The following is a 24,385-nucleotide window of genomic DNA, read 5'->3' on the forward strand; positions in this document are numbered from 1 at the left end:
TAGCAATGTGAGAACAGACTAATACAGGTACTAAGAATATATTTATTTTATGTAATTATTTAAATATTCTGGGTGATTTGCTTTAAGTTTTGAGATAATGCTGTTGATATTTTGAATTCGTGCCTTTTTTTCTACTGATTTAATGCCCTTATCAAAACCTCACTGACTACAAGACTATCACAAAACATTAGCTGCTAAGTAGATAGTATTATTGGACAAAATTATGTAAGATAGATGTAGGTTTTCATATTTCTTCAGAGAACATATATTATTAAGTTTAATATTTTATAATTTTTTTCAAAACTAATAAACTATTCTACAATTTAAAAGTATTCTGTATTCATATATCATAAAATATTTTGATTATTATTTTCTTGAGTTGGTTAGGCAAGTTATTAACCAGAACTGGATGAAATTTCAGTAAATTGATTTAGAAATCAGAAAAAGACATGGCTTTACCTTGAAAATACTAAATTTTGGTGAATACAGACATCCCTTCAAACAAGGCACTTTCTTTTTTATTGTGTCCATATATTCTCGTTAGCTGCTCAGTTTAATATAAACTATTTTTAAATTGCTTATGTGATACTTAAAAAATTTTCCACCTGTAACATCCCTTAATCATACTTTAATTCCTACATCTCCTGAGAAAATATTTTAATTATAATATGTTAAAAGTTAAAGTTTATCCTGTGTATCATAAATTATATTTTAACGTTAGGTGATTGAACTCTCAACTTTTGAGATTTTAAATTCCCCAAGTAATTTGTTGGCGTACAAATACCATTTTTTCCATAAAAAGCACACTCGGTCTCAAAAACCCTTTTGTTGGTTTGTGTTTTATAGATTTATTACATATTTAGTCTTGATTTTCTATTAGTATTTTAAATTTAGAATTTTTATGCTGGTAACATTTAGCTATATGTGGTACATTTTGAAATACATACTATATTTATATATCTTTCCTCCTTAAATCTAGATACAATTGAAAAGGAAATAAGAAAAATCTTCAATATTCCAGATGAAAAGGAGACCAGATTGTGGAACAAATACATGAGTAATACATTTGAACCACTGAATAAACCAGACAGCACCATTCAGGATGCTGGTTTATACCAAGGACAGGTATTGTTTATTTTAAGCGTACTATACATGAAGGCTTTTGGATTCACAAACTTTAATCAATATCCTGGCAATATATATGGGCTGTGCTGTTTCTGGTTTCCTCTTTCTAAACTCATCTCTTGTCTCTCCCTGCTGGTTACTGACTCTGACTTCTGATTCCCTTCTTGAACTTGGGAATAATCTACTTGTTAAAAAGAAATCATTTTTAATGAGAAAAAAATGCCAGCTAATATTATAAGGTGGGGCAGCAAACTTTCTGTGAAAGACCAAATAGTAAACATATAGGGAGCATCTCTTATTTACACATTTCTTTGTTACAAATTACAGTTCTCTGCAGGCCACAAAGTAGCATCTAAAATGTTGCCATTGTAGTACACAAAAACAAGCATAAATGATACATCAATATATGAGTATGGCTGTGTTCTAATAAAACTGTTCATATAAATGTGCAGCAGGCTAAGTGAACTCTAGTTTGCCAGCCCTTGTTGAAAGGTGTCAGCTCCCAATTTGACTTTTTTGTTGTTTATTTGAGACAGAGTCTCGCTCTGTCTCCCAGGCTGGAGTGCAGTGATGCAATCTTGGCTCACTGCAGCCTCTGCCTCCCAAGTTCAAGTGATTCTCCTGCCTCAGCCTCTTGAGTACCTGAGACTACAGGCGTGCGCCACCACACCCAGCTAATTTTTGTATTTTCAGTAGAGACGAGGTTTCATCATGTTGGCCAGGAAGGGGCAGAATGGTCTCGATCTCTTGACCTCGTGATCTGCCCGCCTCAGCCTCCCAAAGTGCTGGGATTACAGGTGTGCATCACTGTGCCTGGCCGGTATTTTTCTAATGGTGTAATCCAAATAAATTAAAGTATTGAGAAATGAAGAGGTTTAGTTACAGTTAGCAAGTCCTACTGATTCTACCTTCTATCTCTTGAAGTAATCTCTGTGTTCCATTCTCAACCCTTCCTCTATCTCCAGGCTCTTGTATGTCTGCTCAATCTTTCTTCCTTTGTTTTTCTGTTATTAGCAGGTAACAGTAGGACAGTCTTGTTTTTGCCAGAATATTCATTCTAAAATGTAAAGTTCACTGTCTTCCTTTCATAAACTTTTCCTGGTTCCTTAATAATTAGGTCCAGGCACTTTAAGCCAGCATGCAAGTTATGGTTTAACCTCCTACCTACTCTTCCATCATCTTTAGATTATCTTTGTTTTGTGGTTTATACTCAAGCAGTACCAAACTGAGCTGCGTATAGTTCCCTGAACACACTATACTATTCCATACTCTTGTGCATTCCAATGTGTTATTCCATCTGCCTGATGATGTACATGTCTTTGGAGTCCCTGTATTCATCCAGCAAAAAGTCCTTTTAACCATCCATATAATCAAATTAACCATCCCATACCATCATGTAGGCTAGCCGTATCAGAATGTTCATCCTTCAGGTTCTAGCTCAAATGTCACATCATCTATTCAGCCTTCCCTATTTCTCTCAGTATCAGTTGAGGTATAGGATGTTTCTACTTTGGAGAAAAAATTACTTCCTTAACTTCCACAAAGATTTATGTATATGTTTTGTATCGTTCATTATATGCTTTAGTTATTTGTATATATTAATCTCCCCAGACTATGAGGTCCTTGTTTTGGTTAGACTTTGTACCCTATTTTTATTTTCAGAACCTAACATGCCTGGTGTTCTGGTAAATGGAAGATTTTTTTTGTTTTATTTAAAAATTACTGTTAACATCAATAATATGATTCTGAGTTGTGGAAAAATTTAGAGAAAGTGAGGGAAATTAATTTTTAGTAAATACCTACTGTGTGTCAAGAATTGTACTAGGCTGTCAAAATACAGTGATTTTCAGATTTATTTTAGTCATTATATTCTTAAGAGAAATCTTACAAAATCCAGTATGTATTACAGTTAAAAGGGAAATGTAGCCGGTGGAAGCCTGAAGTGTGGACCTTGGAAATCCACTGATGAGCCAACACTGCCCTTTTATGTAGCCAGCTGTCTCTTTCTGTGTTCCAGTAGACATAACCTCTCTCCTTGGTTTTCATCCATTAGGCCTTGAGGTAGCTCCAAAAGTACAATTTGAAATCTATAGAATTATTTCTTTAAACCTTCTCAGCAATCCTTTGAAATGAATGTTACTCTTTTCATCATGTACATTAGAAAACTGAGACTTAGAGAAGTTAAATAATTTTATGTTCTTGATAGGTAAGCATTTATCAGATGGCAGATGAGAGAATAATTTAATAAGATTAAATATCCTTAAGGACTTGATCTTTAAAAACAGGAATGTTTCAAAGAATATTCATTAAATTTTTCAGACTACGATAATTCTTCAGCCAGAGAAGATAAATGAACTAAACCCTCTCCTGGACCTTTTTTTTTTTTAATACTTAAATTGAAAGGTTTCCTCATTAGAAAATAAAGACATATTATTGAAGAGTTTGTCTCCCAAAATGTGAGGCATTTCTTCTCTCCTTTTTGTGTGGGTTTAATTTGAATTTTGAAATCTTTTCAGAAATATTTTTATTTTGAGTTAAAGTTTTAACTATAACAAAATTTTATTCAGAAAAGGATACACTTGAATAAAGGACTGAATTTTAATATTTCTGATGGCCTTCAGCATTAGTATTTATGGTTTTTAAAACATGGAATTTTAAGTATAAATACTGTTAGGAATTAAGGCATTATGGTTAAATAATTATATGCATAACTTTGAAATCTCCTATAGCTAAAATCTCTTGTTTTAAAACTGACTTAAGTCCTCAAATGATTGTAAAGTTTATATATATATTTATACATACAGTTTATCTGTAACTGTTACTCTTGTATTAATTGTGGTAAAGCAAAACATTCTTGAGAAGTTAAAAATCACTCACTAAATTCTACTTTGTAAATCTTTTAAAAAATTACAAAACTACATCAGAATGAAAATCAGAAAATCGAGACAGTGATTACTTGTCTCTAGTAGGTAGGGAGAGGAATGTGAAGGAAGGGATCAGTATATTAGGTACATGGTACACTTATTTTTTATATGGTACAATTACACTTTTTAATGTGTGAAATAATAGATTTTTTAAAGCTAACTTTAATATTTTAATTAGCATCTCTTTTAACAACAAAGTTTCATGAATGTTTTTAAAATCAACATTTTATTGTTTGTTACATATACTCTGAAACATGCTTACATTTTACATAGCTGGGATCTAAATGCCAATTTATAAATGGCCTGGAAACATATAGTTCACAAGAATATATTGCTTAAGTGCGAGTAGAGTAGGTTATGAAATTGCGACTTTAAGAAAAAGAGTTAATGAAACAGTAAATGAAATGTATTCAAATTTGTAATGCCTTGGATTTACTTCAAGTCATATTGTCTGTATTACAGTTTTTCCATGGAAATTGTATATTTTAACTTTTTATTGGTATTATCACATATTTCCTTTGCTAATTTAATTATTTTTGCTAAGTTTTTCTTCTTTGCACAGACTAATCCATAGCAAAAACTAGAAGAAAGACTTATTAGACTGGAAGATACAAGGAAAGATTTTAGGGTGTTTTAAAATAAAGTATAGCTCCGCCAAAGCCTATACTTTTTATTTATTAGAGGTGTTTTCTGTCTGCCTCATCCATGCTGTAACAGAGAACTTCAGTCTGATTCTCATAAATGGGACTCTATCATTTGTATATTTAAAGATTCTATAATTTCCATGGTGATAATGTAAATACACACTAATTTCAAAACCCCAAATAAATTCTACATAATCTGTAATTTGGAATTATCTGTCACCCTTCGTCTGCATTTACATAAAAATAAGTTAGCCAAGATCCTATGTCAGTGTGTTTAACAGCTGCAAACATTTATTGAGCATCTCTTATTTACAGAGTTCTCTGTTACAACCTACAAATACAAATAGAAAATGTATTCTCTGAATTCAAGGAATTTATATTCTGTTTACTTGGTTTACGTTTTCTTATACTTAAAGTCATGGAACCAGTGGTTTTCTTTACAGTTTATCTTCTACAATTCCTTCTCACTATCATTACTGATTTTTTTGTTATTTGAAGTCTTTTAGTCTCCCCTGCCTAGCTTTGGAATCGAAATGCAGATTACCTGTTCACCTTGTCTACTGTTTTGCTTTATATAATCACAGAGTTACTTTAGTTTCTTAGTTTACCCAGCTATCTTCTAAAGTTATTTTAAATTCAGAGTTATGGAAAAACACCCTTTTATTGTGTCATATTTGCAGGTATTAGTGATAGAACAGAAAAATGAAGATGGAACATGGCCAAGGGGTCCTTCTACTCCTAAGTAAGTGCTGCCACTTCTTATGGGCTTATTGTATGATTTTGAAGCCTTTGATGTTAGATAATCAAATCCACAATGATAGAAGAACCTAGTTGTGTATTGCAGAAATTCATGCCTTCTTTATCTTTGAGTATTTTATTCTTAGTATACAAGCTATCTACATTTGCTCTTAATTAATATGTTACTATTTTAAAAAGCTTCCAATTCAAATATCTTAAGGCATAGTATAAATATATGGTATAAATGAGAAAGTTGCATTGTCTAATACAGTCAAATCATTAAATATTTGTTTAATTTTTTGAAGCTTTTTGTGCTTTTTTAAAGTATCTTAAAATATTTCTTTATCAAAATGAATCTGATGTGAAAGTAATATATTTATTCAAATGAAAGTTTTAGAATAAAAAATAACGAATAGAGGAGTATATGATGTATTTTTGAGGGTAAATGAAAGAAGAATTAGGAATCTTTTTAGCTGTTTTAGAACTAATAGATCTGTACTCCATTATCAAAACACAAGGCCAGTTGTGTTCAGACTTCTCACAGCTTTAAGAAGTAATATGGTACATGTCCCCCCTATTACTGTAATGTTTCTGTTTCTGCAAAAGGACACTTTATAATCAAACACATTAATATTTTTTCAGCAAATATTCACACTAAGTGGGATAAATAAGGACTATAAATAGCATTATATCGGTTCAGGTTAGATTGCCACCAAATGAACTGTGTAAAAATCTTTAAATTTTCAGAGCTTTGGAATTTCAGATGTTCTGATAAGGGATTGTAAACCTGTATTTTGAAATTCTTAATGATATTTTTAAATAAAATTAATAACAATTCAGTGCATTTTAACCAAGCAAGTAAAAAGTCTGCTACTTTATTTTATTTAAAACTACAATGCACCCTCTGGGCGCAGTGGCACATGCCTGTAATCCCAGCACTTTGGGAGGCCAACGCAGGCAGATCACAAGGTCAGGAGTTTAAGACCAGCCTGGCCAACATGGTGAAACCCCATCTCTTCTAAAAATACAAAAATTAGCCGGGAGTGGTGATGCATCCCTGTAATCCCAGCTACTTGGGAGGCTGAGACACAAGAATCGCTTGAACCCGGGAGGCAGAGGTTGCAGTGAGCTGAGATCGTGCCACTATACTTCCAGCTTGGGCAACAGAGTGAGACTTTCTCCAAAAAACAAATAAATTAAATAAAATAAAACCACAATGTACCTTTTATAAGTGGTTTTCTATCCTTCTTATCTTATGTGAAGTTTTTTTTTTTTTTTTTTTTTTTTTCATTTAAAGATATCATGAGAAGGCACCCATATGTTAATTACATGGAGGTGATTTTTATTCTTACCCTACTTAGTTGGATGTGGTACAAGGGTAGAACTTAGTATAAAAGTAGAACTTTTATTAAGAAGATGTTAATATTAAAAGCATGTGGGCTGAATTATGTAGATTTAATAACTGATGAAGGTTTAGATAGGAATATTTTTTGTGAACATTTACTTTTAGTCTTCAAAGCAGAACCACTGTTGTTTCCCAAATGTTTAGATTGCTATGTACTTGCTTTATCTTTAAATTATTTTTGAAATTACAAAATTGTTTGTGGATTAATATTTAAAAAAAAAAAACCATGAGTTCTAAAGATTGAGAAATCTTTTCTACTCAAAATGACGATTTTTGCCCAAAAGATAAGACTAATTTTATATTTTCTTTTATTCCCTAATAACACAATATCATTTTTATTTATTCCAACAACTGTAGTACTTGGCTTTGGGTAAAAGAAAACACAGTTTCCTATGTAATACCCAACACACCATATTCATGCAATAAATATTGGTGAATGCAGGTGCTGTACTAGAGATGTACAAAAGTACAATCAAGAGTCCCATTTTTCACTGGATCTACTAGTTTAATAAGGATGCCATATATTAAAGCATAGAAAAGTTAAACATCCATTCCCTCTAAAATGTAAGAAATACTATGTAGCAGTATGTCGTAAATTGCCAAATAATTTACTAGAATACAGAAAAAGATTTGCAGCTGTATATGAAAAGATTCTCAGAAAACTAAGAATAAAGGGAAATTCTAACTTAACACAACCTATATACCTCAAGTCTATAGCAAAAGTTAAATTTCATTGAGAAATTTTTAGCACAATTTAAATAACAGTAGGAGATAAGAAAGAAATAAAGTTCACTATTTGTATATGATATAGTCGTTTGTATAAATTCCAAAACAGTCAGCAAACTACTAGAACTGAGAAAATTCAGCAAGGTTGTCTAATATAAGATTAATTTATAAAAAGCAGTTGTTTTTTCTATACCGAGAGATCAGCAGTCTTTTTTTAAATGTTTTCAGCTTTGTGGGCCATATGGTCTCTGTTAACTGTAACTGCTGATGTAGTATGAAAGCAGCCTTAGACATCATGTCAAGACATGGCAATGCCGGTGTTCCAATAAAACTTTATTTGTAAGTAGATGGCAAGCTTGGATTTGGCCTGTGAGCCATAGATTTCTAACTCCTGCCATTTATCATGAGAAATCCACTTAGAAAATAGTCTAACCAAAATTAACTTAATTAAAAATGTATAAAACCTTCATGGGAAAAGAATATAAGCTTATTAGAAAATAAAAGATTGTCATGTAATATATGGCTTAACCTAGTAATGCCTGTTTTCTCTAAAGCACATCAGTATCTCCTGTTCAAAAATCTTTTTTTTTTTTTTTTTTTTTTTAAAGAAACTTGACAAACTCATTTTAAAGTTAGTATAGACCAATACAAATCCAGGATTAGCTGAATCAGTTTTGACAGAAAAGAAGAAGGAAAGAACACTAGACCTACAAGTTAATTGAGAGTTACTGTAAAATTATACTAATAACAACAACATAATGCTAGCAAAAGAAAGGCAAATAGATTGATATAAATGAGTAATCTCAGACAGATTCATGTCTATTTGACAACTTGGTATATGATGTGGCACAATTAGGTCGTGAGGTTGCTTAAAGCAGATGATTACTTACATTTAATAGGAGTACTGGCTATTTGGAAAAAAAGAAAACTAGAGCCCTACCTTCTACTTTATATGCAAAGGCTAACTCAAGAAGGGTTAAAGACCTAAATAAGAAATATAACACTTTAAAGTGAATAGTAGGCTGGGCATAGTGGCTCATGCCTGTAATCTCAGCACTTTGAGCGGTCAGGAGTTCAAGACCAGCCTGGCCAACATGGTGAAACCCTGCCTCTACTAAAATTACAAAAATTAGGTGGTATGGTGGTGGACACCTATAGTCTCAGCTACTCGGGAGACTGAGGCAGGAGAATCGCTTGAACCCGGGAGGCGGAGGTTTCAGATCGTGCCACTGCACTCCAGCCTGGGTGACAGAGTGAGACTCTATCTGAAAATAAATATATAAATAAAAGTGAATAGTAGCAATTTTGGAGAATAGTTACATAATAGGGATCATACAACATAATGTTCAAATTTAGTGGATCTGATTACATCGGAATTAAGGATTTCTGTTAAAAGAACTATACACAGAGTTAAAAGTCAGATGTCAGCTTTGGAACTTTTAAAACCAAAAGGGAATAATACCTGTAATATATTAAGAACCCCTATAAGTTAACAGAAACAAAGAAAAATAGCTTCTAAAAAATAGATAAAAGATACTAACAATTTAAATAAAGGGTAGCCAAGTGCTGAGAGGTAGATGAGAAGATAGACAAATTCACTAGTAATCAGAAAAAAAATGAATGTAAATGAGATACAATTTTTCACCCATCAAAATGACAAATATTTAAAAGTTTGCTGATGCCAAGTGTTGGGTATGGTGTAGACATCTGTGTACTTACGATTCCAGTGTAAACTGATACTGTCATTCTGTAAATCGTCAATAGTTAATTAAATCAGAAGTGTTTAATCCCTCTGACCCAGCACTCAGGGGAATTTTTAAACAGAACTTTGAGGAGATAATCTTTGTAGCTGCATAGTTTATGGTAGTGGGGATTTGGAGATAGCCTAGCTAAATATCCATCACTGGTAAATAGAGCAAATAAGAAAAATGAGATGGTAGTAACAATGGTGAGATCTTTAAAACTAGATGAAACTTTAAAACATACAGTTGAAAGAAAGAAACAGTGAGATTCATAAATATTTAAGAACAGAAAAATCACAGTAGAAGGAAATCAGAGTAGAGATAATAGGAGGAAAAAAGGAAACAAGTTTGAGGAAGTATCATTTGCTAAATTTATTTATATTATATTTCTGTAGTTGAAGCAAGGGTACAGACTCTATTTTCTGGATGAATGCTGGCTTAAAAAAAAACAAATGAGGCTGGGCACGGTGGCTCATGCCTATAATCCTAGCACTTTGGGAGGCTGAGACAGGTGGATCATTTGAAGTCAGGAGTTCAAAACCAGCCTGACCAACATGGTGAAACCCCGTCTCTACTAAAAATACAAAAATTAGGCATGGTGGCAGACACCTGTAATCCCAACTGTTCAGGAGGCTGAGGCAGGAGAATTGCTTGAACCCAGGAGGCAGAGGTTGCAGTGAGCCGAGATCGCACCACTACACTCCAGCCTGTCATTGAAAAGCATGTTTTAGGCTGAACAAGGTGGCTCACACCTGTAATCCTAGCATTTTGGGAGGACAGAGGAGGATCACTTGAGCCCAGGAGTCCAAGATGACTCTGTGCAACGTAACAAGACCCTGTCTCTACAAAAAAATACAAAAATTAGCCAGGTATGGTGGCATGCACCTGTAGTCTCAGCTACTCCAGAAGCTGGAGTGGGAAGATTGCATGAGCCCAGGAGTTCAAGGCTGCAAAGAGCTATGATCACACCACTCACTGCACTCCAGCATGTGTGACAGAGGAACACCCTGTCTCCTAAAAGGAAAAAACAAAAACAAAAACAGAAAAGCATGTTTTAACCACATGATGTTAGCTTAGGCAAATTTAACTCCAGCTCAAGGCATGTAATTTTAGGTCCTTAGGAAGGACTTCAAGATATTAAGATATAGAACAGTTTATACTCCTCAAAATTGGCACATATTTGCCAGAGGACAACCCCTGGCCTTCAAGATGGCATGAAAATGCTGGTTCTAATATATATCACTAACCTGGAATTTGTCCATCATGTTGCATAGCACATAACCAGTTCCTAGCTAGGGTGTCAAATACCAAAGAAAAATAATTAAAGCTGTAATATGGTGATAGAAAGAAGAATCACTGGTAGAGTTTATTAAAACAGTTTCCTGGGCCCCATCCTCAGAATTTCTTATTTGTTATATCTGGGCATGACTCATTTCTAATAAGTTTGCAGGTGACACCAATGCTGTTGGTCTAAGGATGACACTCAGAAATTTTGTAGGTAATGTTTATTGACATTTACTATGTGAACAACGTAGTGGCATCCAGGGTTCCCACCCCAGACCAGCAAAATATAAATCTTTATACTTAGCCAAGGAATTTGCATTTTAAGTACTTCTTGTGAACAAGAAAATATAAGAATACTACCACAAGTAGGCACATGTGAAACCACATGTTAGTATTTTGTCTGTTCTATACTGCTGAAAATAGAGGAACCTGCTTAGTGCTCTGATGTCCTAAAATTGTATTAGCCCCATTTTGATTAGATTTGAAACTGTATCTTCAACTGAAGCATAACTTTTTGGGCTACTTGAGAAGAAATGCTAAATATTCAAAACTGTTGAGGGTAAAATATAATTTAATTTAAAACATGTAGTCATTTAGTTACAAAAACGATATGTGTATATGCTTTTTATCAGCACCTAAAACAACTCAAAGTCTGTATTAGAAATCTAAGAACCTAGCCAAAGAATACTCACTCAAAAGTTTTCTGGTCACAGTGGCTCACGCTTATAATCCCAGCACTTTGGGAGGCCAAGGTGGGCGGATCACTTGAGGCCAGGAGTTTGAGACCAGCCTGGCCAACATGGTGAAACCCCGTCTCCACTAAAAATACAAAAATTAGCCAAGGGTGGTGGCGGTGTCTGTAGTCCCAGCTACTCGGGAGGCTGAGGCAGGAGAATCACTTGAACCCAAAAGGTGGAGGTTGCAGTGAGCTGAGATCGCGCCACTGCACTCCACTCTGGGTGGCAGAGCGAGACTCTGTCTCAAAAAAAAAAAAAAATCAAGAAAAGAAAAAGTTTTCTAACTGAATTTTTTACTAGATATCAACATATAATTTGAATTTTTTATTTTTATATTCATGCTGCATTTTTTAACCACTGCTTATTTTATCAGGACTTGCATTTCTAATCTAGTTTTTAAGTTTGATTTCTTAAACAGCCTCTTAAAAAGATGATCTTTTCTAATGATACCTTAGAAAAAGTTTCCTCCCCTAGTTTTAAAAATTCTGTTAAATTTCACCTTTTTTTTTTTTAAGGGTTTAGCATTGGGTGGATAATCTAGTTATTCTATTGCAGATGTGTAGTTAGTAAAATCTTGTATTTCTAAAAAATGATTTTACAGTGGACTCATTATAGAAGCCTGGGGATTCCTAGAGAGAATTTGATTTAAATTTATTCATTTTCATTAATTAGTCAAAAAGTATTGTCAAAATACGTGTGCTTAAGTATTTGGTGAAAAAAAAATTAAGAGTCATTGATAATTTTGAAGAGGGTGACTTTTCTTGGACTAGAAAACATCCAGAGAAAAATTTACCATCATCCAGAATAGGACATGAGTGGCAGAAAAAAAATCGAATGGAAAACCGTGCTAATAGCTCTTACTCATACAGTGTGCCTCTGCCATTTGTGGTGTTCTGATTAAGGGAATTCCAAATTGATGACTGAAACACTATAAACTTAATCTCATGACACAATAGTATTTTCACAGCACTGTCTTCCTGAGTGCTCTGCTTGGAGAGAGGAAGAACTTTATAAATAAAACCATTGCATACTACTTTTTTGGTTGGGACAGATAGTAAGCACCTAGGTGATTCTGCAATATTCTCTTTTTGGTTTTTTACACCATCTTAAATGTCTTTAGAAATTTTTAGAGAGTATTTAATCCCTGTTTGCATTTATAACTGCAAAGCAGTTAAATGGATTTGGAAATGATGCATAGACTCATTTGGTTAAAACTTATTAAAATACATGTTGACTCTAGCCATTCTTTATTTCCTTGTCATTCGGCCAGTTCATACATTTCAGTAACACCAGTCATCAATCTGAAATGCAATCTGTGAACCATAAATCTAGAGTAATATTCCAAAATCTGTAATTTGTTGTTGTTGTTTTAAGACAGGGCCTCACTCTCATTACCCGGGCTGGAGTGCAGTGGAGCAGTCACAGCTCACTGTAGCCTCGAATTCCCAGGCTCAGATGATCTTCCCACCTCAGCCTCCCAAGTAGCTGGGACTACAGGCACACCACCACACCTGGCTAATTTTGGGGTTTTTTGTTTGTTTGCTTGTTTGTTTTGTTTTGTTTTTGTAAAGATGGGGTTTCAGCCCAGGCTGGTCTCAAACTCCTGGGCTCAAGCAGTCTGCCTACCTCAGTCTCCCAAAGTGCTGGGATTACAGGCATGAGCCACCGTGCCCAGCTGTTATCTTTTTAAAAGACATTTTGAATCCTTAAATTTCCTTTTGTGCCTTATTTTATGTTGTTATCATTCTCATTAAGAAACAGACGTAGAGTGCTGTTTTCTGGGACTTTAAAGTTTGAGGTAATGGAATAGCCAAACAAAAATGCTTAGATTACAATTAAGGGGAGCTGCAGTATGGAGTACTGAGAACTGCAGGTATGGAGTCATATTCCTAAAAATGGGAATATATGCATATATAAATTAACCAAAAATGTAGAGAACAACATACCAAAACCTTAAAGAGCATCCTGAAATAATGAAGGACAGTTGGCATCAAATAGAATCATCATGAAGGCTCAGGAAAACTTGTGCTGATCAAAACAAAAAGTCCCTTATTTTTTAGGGATACATATTGTGTTTTCAGGTGAAATTATGGGTGTCTAGAATTTGCTTTAAACTACTCCAGCAAAAGAGGGAGTCGGAGGGAAGATGAAGGATTATAGAAAAAATAAGAATGGTAGAATGTTAATTTTTGAATATCATCCTTTCGTAGTGGCCGTACTAATCTTCTCTGTATCGTTCCACTTTTGGTATATGTGCTGGTAAAGCATGCACTAGAATGTTATTTTTGAAGCTGAGTTTCTGATATTAGGTACATGAGGGTTAATGTATGTTTCAAAATTTCTGCAATAAAGTTTAAATAAAAATGGGTTGCAAGTTTGGTGCTTAGATTCATAATGGCTGAAAAACATTATAATTTCATTTATTTAAAATGGAACGTTTTATGTTATCAAATATTATATGTAAAAGTAAGCAGTCAAAATAAGGAAAAATGGAGCTATGAAAAACAATTTATATGTAATGTAAATCTACTTAAACTCTCTTTTGTGTATCTTTAAGCACCTAACACCCTACCTGGCATATAGGAAGCACACAGCAAATGCTGTTGAACTGAACTAATATGTGTCTTACAACAGTAAAAATGTTTAATTTTTTAGGAGATTTAGAATGTTCTTTTTCTTTCAGAGCTTGTCTTAAGATGATTTTTAGAAATGGAGAGTGTAATGTTGGTCTTGTTTTTGTTACTAAGATAATTTTTGTTTTATGATGTTAGATTGTATGAAGTTAGGTTGTTTTACAGTGTTGGGTTTGAAAATATAAAAATCTTTAAATAACTGTTTTGCTGTGTCAGCATTCAGACTCCTCTGTATTTTGGTTGCTTAACATGGGTTAGATTTCCATGAGTGTTAAATGTTTAGTTGACTTACTAAAAGCAAGTTGTGTTTTTCTATTGAGGTAAGAGGCTCAACTTAGCCTTGAATTGCATGTTTTTAGTTGAAACATATTGGGCATAGGGAAATTCAGATACTACAAACATTCATTTGTCAGGAGTAAGGCTGAATTTTCTCTCTTCATGAAACCACTTCAGCTAAATGGAAGTCTTTCCTTTTTCTGTCTGAAGGCACGATATGTTATACCTAGCCCAAACTGGCCAAAATTAGTTTAATTCTAGGTAAGTGGTTTGATGTCTAGTTAATTTATGATATTCTTAGCATTTTTTTCTCTCCTTTTTCTAGAGAGCCACTAGAGCAGAGTTGCTAGTGAACAGTTTAATTTCCACATACGTCACAGAAAGAGAGCTAAAGGGCTCTGGTTATCATCCACAGACTGACCAGTCAACCCCTAAATAACCTGATACTAGCTCCACAAATGTTAGCTAGATTGGACCATGTATAATCTGAGTCAGAAGTCGGAATCAGAAGAGATAAATGATGCGTTATCACTCATCAGGAATGTCTGTAACAGTATTGTAAAATTGTTATACTTTACCTTTACCTGTTGACCACATCCATCCTTATCTCTCTGATCACCTTGCTGTTTAAGGACAGTCCCTGTACTCTACCTATAGTATTTATCTCAATGCTTCCTGGTCCTTACTTTTTCTGTTATTATCTCCTTTCTCCTACATATTTAAATGCCTAGCATAGTGCCATACATATGGTAAACACCAGTTCATTATTTTTATTTCTTTCCTAATGTCATGTTCCCCCTCAGCCTATGAACATAAACACATCTTCATCTTTAAAAGCAAAAACCATATGCTTCCTCCATATACCATCTTTTAGCTTTTTTTCTTTGACAGCCACCTACATTTAAAAGTCTATACTTAATGTTGCTTGCCACTCATTCAGGATTTAACAAAGTTCTTATTTGTCTTTCCTTTTAACCTAGTTTATTTGACCTGTCTTTAGTATTTCTTTTTGATAACCATCTCCTAAAGAAATTCTCTGAATTTGAATACATAGTACAACCTTTTATTCCAAGGACTTTGCCTCTCTGACCAGTCCTTTGTCTAGCTCAGTTTCTCTTTAGGGTTACCACATTTGGTTTTGCAAATTGTGCACAGCTCTAGAGGGCATCATTCATATCATGTGTAGTCTATGTGACAGGCCCTCCCTGGCACGGTGCAGTGCAGCTTCACTAACTGTTTGCAGCAGCTCTGCTCAGACCTTAAATGCATTGACATTCCCTAAATTTCTGTCGGAAGACCTCTTTTATCATACCGTAGTAGGTGTTCAAAATCAGGTGATTCTGTGCTAATCCTCTCCCCCAGCTCAAATTGACACAAAATATGCCATTCTCTATTTCTAGACTAGACCACTTTTCTGAATTCCAGATTTTTCATAAATTTCATGTAGGACTCACCACCTCAGATTAAACCAAATCTTTTTACCCCTCTTTCTCCCATCCCCTCAACCTAAACTGGATCCATTTCCTGTATTGCCTATTTCAAGTACCATCTAAGAGCCATCCTGAGTTCCTCCTCCAGCCTGTCTTCTCTCGTCTAGTTAGTCAGCAAGTCTTGCAGATTCTACCTCCCCACCTGAAGTTTTCAAACATTTTGATCTTGGTACCCCTTTTACATTCTTGAAAATTATTAAAGACCCAAAGAACTTCTGTTATATGGGTTATATCTATTAATGTTTGTCATATTCGAAATAGAAATAAGATTTTAAGGTATATTAAAGTAATAGTACAAAACCGTTGTATTTTGACATGAATAACATTTTTATGAAAATAACTATATTCCAAAATAATAAAATTACCAAAAAGCGTTGCATTGTTTATTTTTGCCAATTTCTTTACTATCTGACTAAATAGAGGACAGCTAAATTCTTGTATATTTTTCTGCATTTAATTTATTGTAATACAATGTTTGGGTTGAAGTACATGAAGCAAATTCAGCCTCACACAGATACATAGTTGAAAAGGAGTATTTTCAGATCATTAATACCACATCAAAACTTGACCAGTGGTGGTTTAAGTCTTAAAGTTTAATGGTAGAATCTGAAACCATATCAATGAAACTTTTATAATATTAAAATCTTTCAAATGTAAATTTCATACATTTTGGTCATTTGAAAAATATTGATTCGCTGAGTTATGCAGATCTTCCAAATGTTGACACATTTTATTCTACAGTTTTTTTCAAATCACATTTTTTTAAAACATCACCTGTCTTATGAGAAAAACCTAAGTATTGGGAAGCTGTCAACTTCGTGGTGTCAGAGTCAAGTTTTCCAAGATTCTCATTCTTGCTCGAAATTCCGTATTTTATCATTGGCAGCAAATACATTGTTTTCCTTAAAGACACAGCCTTCCTTCATTCATTTTTGAGAAAACCTCTGCTTGATAGCCGTATTAGTCCATTTTCATGCCGCTGATAAAGACATATAGGAGACTGGGCAATTTACAAAAGGAAGAAGTTTATTGGATTTACAGTTCCACATGACTAGCGAGGCCTCACAATCATGGTGGAAGGCAAGGAGGAGCAAGTCATGTCTCAGAGAGAACTCGTGCAGAGAAACTCCTGGTTTTTGTGTGTGTGTGTGTCTTTTTTTTATTTTATTTTAAGTTCTGGGATACATGTACAGAATGTGCAGGTTTGTTACATGGCTATGCATGTGCCATGATAGTTTGCCACACCTATCAACCCGTCATCTAGGTTTTAAGCCCCACATGCATGAAGAGTTTGTCCTAATGCTCTCCCTCCCCTTTCCCCCCACCCGCCGACAGGCCCCGGTGTGTTGTTCCCCTCCCTTTGTCTATGTGTTCTCATTGTTCAGCTCCCACTTACGAGTGAGAATATGTGGTGTTTGATTTTCTGTTCCTGTGCTTGCTGAGAATGATGGCTTCCAGCTTCATCCATGTCTCTGCAAAGGATGTGAATTTATTCTTTTTTATGGCTGCATAGTATTCCATGGTGTATATGTGCCACATTTGGTTTATCCAGTCTATCATTGATGGACATTTGGGTTGGTTCCAAGTCTTTGCTATTGTAAATAGTGCTGCAATAAACACATGTGCATGGTCTTTATAGTAGAATGGTTTATAATCCTTTACCTAGTAATGGGATTACTGGGTCAAATGGTATTTCTGGTTCTAGATCCTTGAAGAATCGCCACACTGTCTTCCGCAGTGGTCGAACTAATTTATGCTCCCACCAGTAGTGTAAAAGCATTCCCGTTTCTCCACATCTTCTCCAGCATCTGTTGTTTTCTTACTTTTTAATAATCGCCATTCTGACTGGCGTGAGATGGTATCTCATTGTGGTGGGATTTGCATTTCTCTAATGACCAGTGATAAAGAGCTTTTTTTCACATGTTTTTTGGCTGCATAAATGTCTTCTTTTGAGAAGTGTCTGTTCATATCCTTCGCCCACTTTTTGATGGGGTTGTTTGTTTTTTTTCTTGTAAATTTGTTTAAGTTCCTTGTAGATTCTGGATAATAGCCCTTTGTCAGATGGATAGATTGCAAAAATTTTCTCCCATTCTGAAGGTTGCCTGTTCACTCTGATGACAATTTCTTTTCCTTTGCAGAAGCTCTTTAGTTTGATTAGCTCCCATTTGTCAGTTTTGGCTTTTGTTGCGATTGCTTTTGGTGTTTTAGTCATGAAGTCATTTCCCATGACTGTGTCCTGAATGGTATTGCCTAGATTTTCTTCTAGAGTTTTTATGGTTTTGGGTTTCACATTTAAGCCTTTAATCTATCTTGAGTTAATTTTTTATAAGGTATAAGGAAGGGGTCCAGTTTCTGTTTTCTTCATATGGCTAGCCGTTTTTCCCAGCACTGTTTATTAAACAGGGAATCATTTCCCCATTGCTTGTGTTTGTCAGGTTTGTGAAAGATCACATGATCTTTTATTGATTTGCATATGTTGAAACAGCTTTGCATCCCAGGATGTGTGGAGTTATTTCTGGGGCCTCTGTTCTGTTGCATCGGTCTACATATCTTTTTTGGTACCAGTACCATGCTGTTTTGGTTACTGTAGCCTTGTAGTATAGTTTGAAGTCAGGTAGCATGATGCCTCCAGCTTTCTTCTTTTGCTTAGGATTTTCTAGGCTATACTGGCCCTTTTTTGGTTCCATATGAAATTTAAAGTAGTTTTTTCTAATTCTGTAAAGAATGTCAATGGTAGCTCGATGGGAATACCATTGAAACTATAAATTACTTTGGGCAGTGTGGCCATTTTCACAGTATTGATTCTTCCTATCCATGAGCATGGAATGTTTTTCCATTTGTTTGTGTCCTATCTTATTTCCTTGAGCAGTGGTTTGTAGTTCTCCGTGAAGAAGTCATTCACATCCCTTGTAGATTGTATTCCTAGGTATTTTTTTCTCTTTGTAGCAGTTGTGAATGGGAGTTCACTCATGATTTGACTCTCTGCTTGTCTATTTTTGGTGTATAAGAATCCTTGCACGTTGATTTTCTATCCTGAGACTTTGCTGAAGTTGTTTATCAGCTTAAGGAGGTTTGGGGCTTAGACGATGGGCTTTTCTAAATATACAATCATGTCATCTGCAAACAGAGACCATTTGACTTCCTCTCTTCCTATTTTAATACTCTTTATTTCTTTCTCTTGCCTGGTTGCTCTGGCCAGAACTTCCAATACTTCGTTGAATAGGAGTGGTAAGAGAGGGCATCTTTGTCTTGTGCCGGTTTTCAAAGGAAATGCTTCCAGCTTTTGCCCATTCAATATGATATTGGCTGTGGGTCTGTCATAAATAGCTGTTATTATTTTGAGAGATGTTTCATCAATAACTAGTTTATTGAGAGTTTTTAACATGAATGGATGTTGAATTTTATTGAAGGCCTTTTCTGCATCTATTGAGATATTTGTGTGGTTTTTGTCATTGGTTCTGTTTATGTGATTGATTACTTTTATTGATTTGCATATGTTGAACCAGCTTTTCTTCCCTGGGATGAAGCCCACTTGATCATGGTGGATGAGCTTTTTGATGTGCTGCTGGATTCGGTTGACCAATATTTTATTAAGGATTTTTACATCAATGTTCATCAGGGATATTGGCCTGAAATTTTCTTTTTTTGTTGTATCTCTGCCAGGTTTTGGTATCAGGATGATGCTGGCCCCATAAAATGAGTTAGAGAGGAGTCCCTCTTTTTCAATTGTTTGGAATATTTTCGGAAGGAATGGTACCAGCTCCTCTTTGTACCTCTGGTAGAATTCGGCTGTGAATCCCTCTGGTCCTGGGCCTTTTGTGGTTGGTGGGCTATTAATTACTGCCTCAATTTCAGAACTTGTTATTGGTCTATTCAGGGATTTGACTTCTTCCTGGTTTAGTCTTGGGAGGGTGTATGTGTCCAAGAATTTATCCGTTTCTTCTAGATTTTCTAGTTTATTTGCATAGAGGTGTTTATAGTACTCTCTGATGGTAGTTTTTTATTTCTGTGGGATCAGTGGTGATATCCCCTTTATCATTTTTGTTGCGTCTATTTGATTCTTCTTTCTTTTCTTCGTTAGTCTAGCTAGCAGTCTGTCTATTTTGTTATTTTTTCCCAAAAAACCAGCTCCTGGATTCATTTATTTTTATTTTTATTTTTTGAAGGGTTCTTCCTGTCTCTATCTCTTTCAGTTCTGCTCTGATCTTAGTTATTTCTTGTCTTCTGCTAGCTTTTGAATTTGTTTACTCTTCCTTCTTTAGTTCTTTTAATTGTGATATTAGGGTTTCAATTTCAGATCTTTCCAGCTTTCAGATATGGGCATTTAGTACTATAAATTTCCCCCTATACACTGCTTTAACCATGTCCCAAAGATTCTGATACATTGTCTCTTTGTTCTCATTGGTTTCAAAGAACTTGTTTATTTCTGCCTTCATTTCGTTATTTACCCCGGAGTCCTTCAGGAGCAGGGTCTTCAATTTCCATGTAGTTGTGCCGTTTTGGGTGAGTTTCTTAATCCTGAGTTCTTATTTGATTGCACTGTGGTCTGAGAGACTGTTAGGATTTCTATTCTTCTGCATTTGCTGAGGAGTGTTTTACTTCCATTTATGTGGTCGATTTTAGAATAAGTGCCATGCAGTACTGAGAAGAATGTATATTCTGTTGATTTGTGGTGAAGAGTTTGTGGATGTCTGTGAGGTCCACTTGATCCAGAGCTGAGTTCAAGTCCTGAATAGCCTTGTTAATTGTCTATCTCATTGATCTGTCTAGTATTGACAGTAAGGTGTTAAAGACTCTCACTATTACTGCATGGGAGTCTGAGTCTCTTTCTAGATCTCTAAGAACTTGTTTTATGAATCTGGGTGCTCCTATATTGGGTCCACATGTATTTAGGATAGTTAGCTCTTCTTGTGGCATTGATCCCTTTACCATTATGTAATGCCCTTCTTTGTCTTTTTTTATCTTTGTTGGTTTTATGTGTGTTTTATCAGAGACTAGTATTTCAACTCCTGCTTTTTTTTTTTTTTCGTCCGCTTTCCATTTGCTTGGTAAATACTCCTCCAACCCTTTATTTTGAGCCTGTGTGTGTCTTTGCATGTGAGATGGGTCTCCTGAATATAGCACACCAATGGGTCTTGACTCTTCATCCAATTTGCCAGTCTGTGTCTTTTAATTGGGGCATTTAGCCCATTTATATTTAAGGCTAAATATTGTTATGTGTGAATTTGATCTGGTCATCATAATGCTAGCTGGTTATTTTGCACATTAGTTGATGCAGTTTCTTCACGGTGTCATTGGTCATTATATTTTGGTGTGTTTTTGCAGTAGCTGGTACCAGTTTTTCCCTTCTACATTTAGTACTTCCTTCAGGAGTTCTTGTAAAGGCTGCCTGGTGGTGACAAAATCCCTCCGCATTTGCTTGTTTGGAAAGGATTTTATTTCTCCTTTGCTTATGAAGCTTTGTTTGCCTGGATATGAAATTCTGGGTTGAAAATTCCTTTCTTTAAGAATGTTGAATATTGGCCCCTACTCTCTTCTGGCTTGTAGGGTTTCTGCAGAGTCTGCTGTTAGTCTGATGGGCTTCCCTTTGTAGGTGACCTGACCTTTCTTTCTGGCTGCCCTTAACATTTTTTCCTTCATTTCAACCTTGGAGAATCTGAAGATTTTATGTCTTGGGGCTGATCTTCTCATGAAGTATCTTAGTGGTGGTCTCTGTATTTCCTGATTTGGAATGTTGGCCTGTCTTACTAGGTTGGGGAAGTTCTCCCGAGAGTTCACTTCTCTCTGAATGTGTTTTCCAACTCGGTTCCATTCTCCCCATCACTTTCAGGTACACTAATCAATTATAGGTTTGGTCTTTTCACATAGTCCCATATTTCTTGGAGGCTTTGTTCATTCCTTTTCATTCTTTTTTCTCTAATCTTGTCTTCGTGCCTTATTTCAGCAAGGTGATCTTCAATCTGTGATATCCTTTCTTCTGCTTGATCGATTCAGCTGTTGATACTTGTGTATGCTTCACTAATTTCTCATGCTGTGTTTTTCAGTTCCATCCGGCCATTTATGTTCCTCGCTAAACTGGTTATTGTAGTTAGCAGTTCCTGTAACCTTTTATCAAGGTTCTTAGCTTCCTTGCACTGGGTTAGAACGTGCTGCTTTAGCTCAGAGGAGTTTATTACACACCTTCTGAAACCTACTTCTATTAATTCATCAGTGTCAGTCTTCATCCAGTTTTGTGCCCTTGCTGGAGAGAAGTTGCGATCATTTGGAGAAGAAGCAGCTTTCTGGTTTTTGGGATTTTCAGCGTTTTTGCACTAGTTTGTCCTCATCTTCGTGGATTTGTCTACCTTTGGTCTTTGAACCTGATGACCTTTGGATGGGGTCTTTGTTGGGGGATCTTTCTGTTAATGTTGTTGTTGCTTTCTGTTTGTTTGTTTTTCTTCTAACAGTCAGGCCCCTTTTCTGCAGGTCTTCTGCAGTTTGCTGGAGGTCCACTCCAGACCCTGTTCGCCTGGGTATCACCAGTGAGGCTGCAGAACAGCAAAGATTGCTGCCTACTCCTTCCTCTGGAAGCTTCGTCCCAGAGGGGCACCGGCCTGATGCCAGCCGGAGCTCTCCTGTATGAGGTGTCTGTCGACCCCTGTTGGGAGGTCTCTCCCAGGCAGGAGGCACGGGGTCAGGGACCCACTTGAGGAGGCAGCCTGTCCCTTAGCAGAGCTGGTGCACTGTGCTGGGAGAATCCCCCTTGTCAGGATCAGCTGCTCTCTTCAGAGCCTGCAGCCAGGAAAGATTAAGTCCACTGAAGCTACACCCACAGCCATCCCTCCCCCAGTTTCTCTGTCCCAGGGAGATGAGAGTTTTATCTGTAAACCCCTGGCTGGGGCTGCTGCATTTCCTTCAGATGTGCCCTGCCCAGTGAGGAGGAATGTAGAGAAGCAGTCTGGCCACAGCCACTTTGCCACACTGTGGTGAATCCTGCCCAGTCAAAACCTCCCAGTCTCCTTAGCACTGCGAGGGGAAACCACCTACTAAAGCCTCAGTAATGGCGGATGCCCCTCCCCCAAACAAGCTCGATCGTCTCAAGTCAATTCCAGACTGTTGTGCTGGCAGTGAGAATTTCAAGCCAGTGGTTCTTAGCTTTCTGGGATCGGTGAGTGGGACCCACTGAGCGAGCCCACTTGGCTCCCTGGCTTCGGCCCCCTTTCCAGGGGAGTGAATGGTTCTGTCTCGCTGGCATTCCAGGCACCACTGTGGTTATGAAAAAAAACTCCTACAGCTAGCTCATTGCATTCCCGAACAGCCACTCAGTTTTATGCTTGAAACCTAGGGCCCTGGTGGTGTAGGCACACGAGTCCTGATCTGCAGATTGCAAAAACCATGAGAAAGCATAGTACTTGGGCCAGGTAGCACAGTCCCTCATGGCTTCCCTTGGCTGGAGGAGAGAAGCCCCCCAGCTCCTTGCACTTCCCAGATGAAGCAACGCCCCACCCTGCTTCTGCTCACTCTCTGCAGGTTGTACCCACTACCTAACCAGTTCCAATGAGATGGATACCTCAGTTGGAAATGCAGAAATCACCTGCCTTCTCCATTGATCGCCCTGGGAACCTCAGACCAGAGCTGTTTCTATTCGGGCATCTTGGCCCCTCCCTGAAACCCATGTTTAAAACCATCAGATCTCATGAGACCCATTCACTATCACGAGAACAGCATGGAAAAGACCCACCCCCATGATTCAGTCATCTCCCACCAGGCCTATCTTACAACACATGGGAATTACAGGAGCTACAAGATGAGATTTGGGTGGGAACACAGAGCCAAACCATATCATTCTGCCCCTGGCCTCTCCCAAATCTCATCTCACATTTCAAAACCAGTCATGCCTTCCCAGCAGTCCCCCAAAGTCTCAACTCATTTCAGCATGAATTCAGAAGTACACAGTCCAGTGTCTCATTCAGGACAAGGCAAGTCCCTTCCACCTATGAGCCTGTAAAATCGAAAACAAGTTAGTTACTTCCTAGATACAAGGAGGATACAGGCATTGGGTCAACACAGCCATTCCAAATGGGAGAAATTGGCCAAAACAAAGGGGCTGTAGGCCCAATGCAAGTCCGAAATCCAGCAGGGCAGTCAAATCTTAGAGCTCCAAAATGATCTCCTTTGACTCCATGTCTCGCATCCGAGTCACGCTGGTGCAAGAGGTGGGCTCCCACAGCCTTCTGCAGCTCTTTCCCTGTGGCTTTGCAGGTTATAACCCCACTGCTGGCTGTTTTCACGGGCTGGCGTTGTCTGCAGCTTTTCCAGGTGCACAGTGCAAGCTCTCAGTAGATCTATACCATTCTGGGGTCTGGAGGACAGTGGCCCTCTTCTCACAGCTCCAGTAGGTGGTGCCCTAGAGGGACTCTGTGTGGGAGCTCCAAACCCATGTTTCCCTTCCTCACTGCCCTAGCAGAGATTATCCATGAGGACCCCGCCCCTACAGCAAACTTCTGCCTGGGCATCCAGGCGTTTCCATACCTCCTCCGAAATCAAGGCGGAGGTTCCCAAACCTGAATTATTGACTTCTGTGAACCCACAGGCCCAGCACCACATGGAAGCTGCCAAGGCTTGGGGCTTCCACACTCTGAAGCAACAGCCTGAGCTGTACCTTGGCCCCTTTTAGCCATG

General features: G+C 36.8%; 1 protein-coding gene and 1 non-coding gene across 4 annotated transcripts in view; one reads left to right on the top strand and one right to left on the bottom strand.

Annotated features, from left to right (window-relative positions):
• The window catches only part of USP15 (ubiquitin specific peptidase 15), a 152,517-nt gene that overhangs the window by 65,893 nt on the left and 62,239 nt on the right, over positions 1-24,385 (top strand). For 2 of the 3 annotated variants that reach the window (XM_025402256.1, XM_025402257.1), the window contains exons 5-6: positions 980-1,125; positions 5,374-5,435. In XM_025402256.1, the coding sequence (XP_025258041.1) occupies positions 980-1,125; positions 5,374-5,435 (208 nt within the window). Of the gene's footprint in view, positions 1-979; positions 1,126-5,373; positions 5,436-14,559; positions 16,097-24,385 lie in introns of those variants that run through there. The other variant, XM_025402258.1, reaches the window with a different exon arrangement.
• LOC112635636 lies at positions 13,491-13,593 on the bottom strand. The gene has a single exon (XR_003121980.1). It is a non-coding gene; the product is annotated as a U6 spliceosomal RNA (small nuclear RNA).

The sequence above is a fragment of the Theropithecus gelada genome, chromosome 11 (assembly GCF_003255815.1).
Source record: "Theropithecus gelada isolate Dixy chromosome 11, Tgel_1.0, whole genome shotgun sequence".
Lineage (NCBI taxonomy): Eukaryota > Metazoa > Chordata > Mammalia > Primates > Cercopithecidae > Theropithecus > Theropithecus gelada.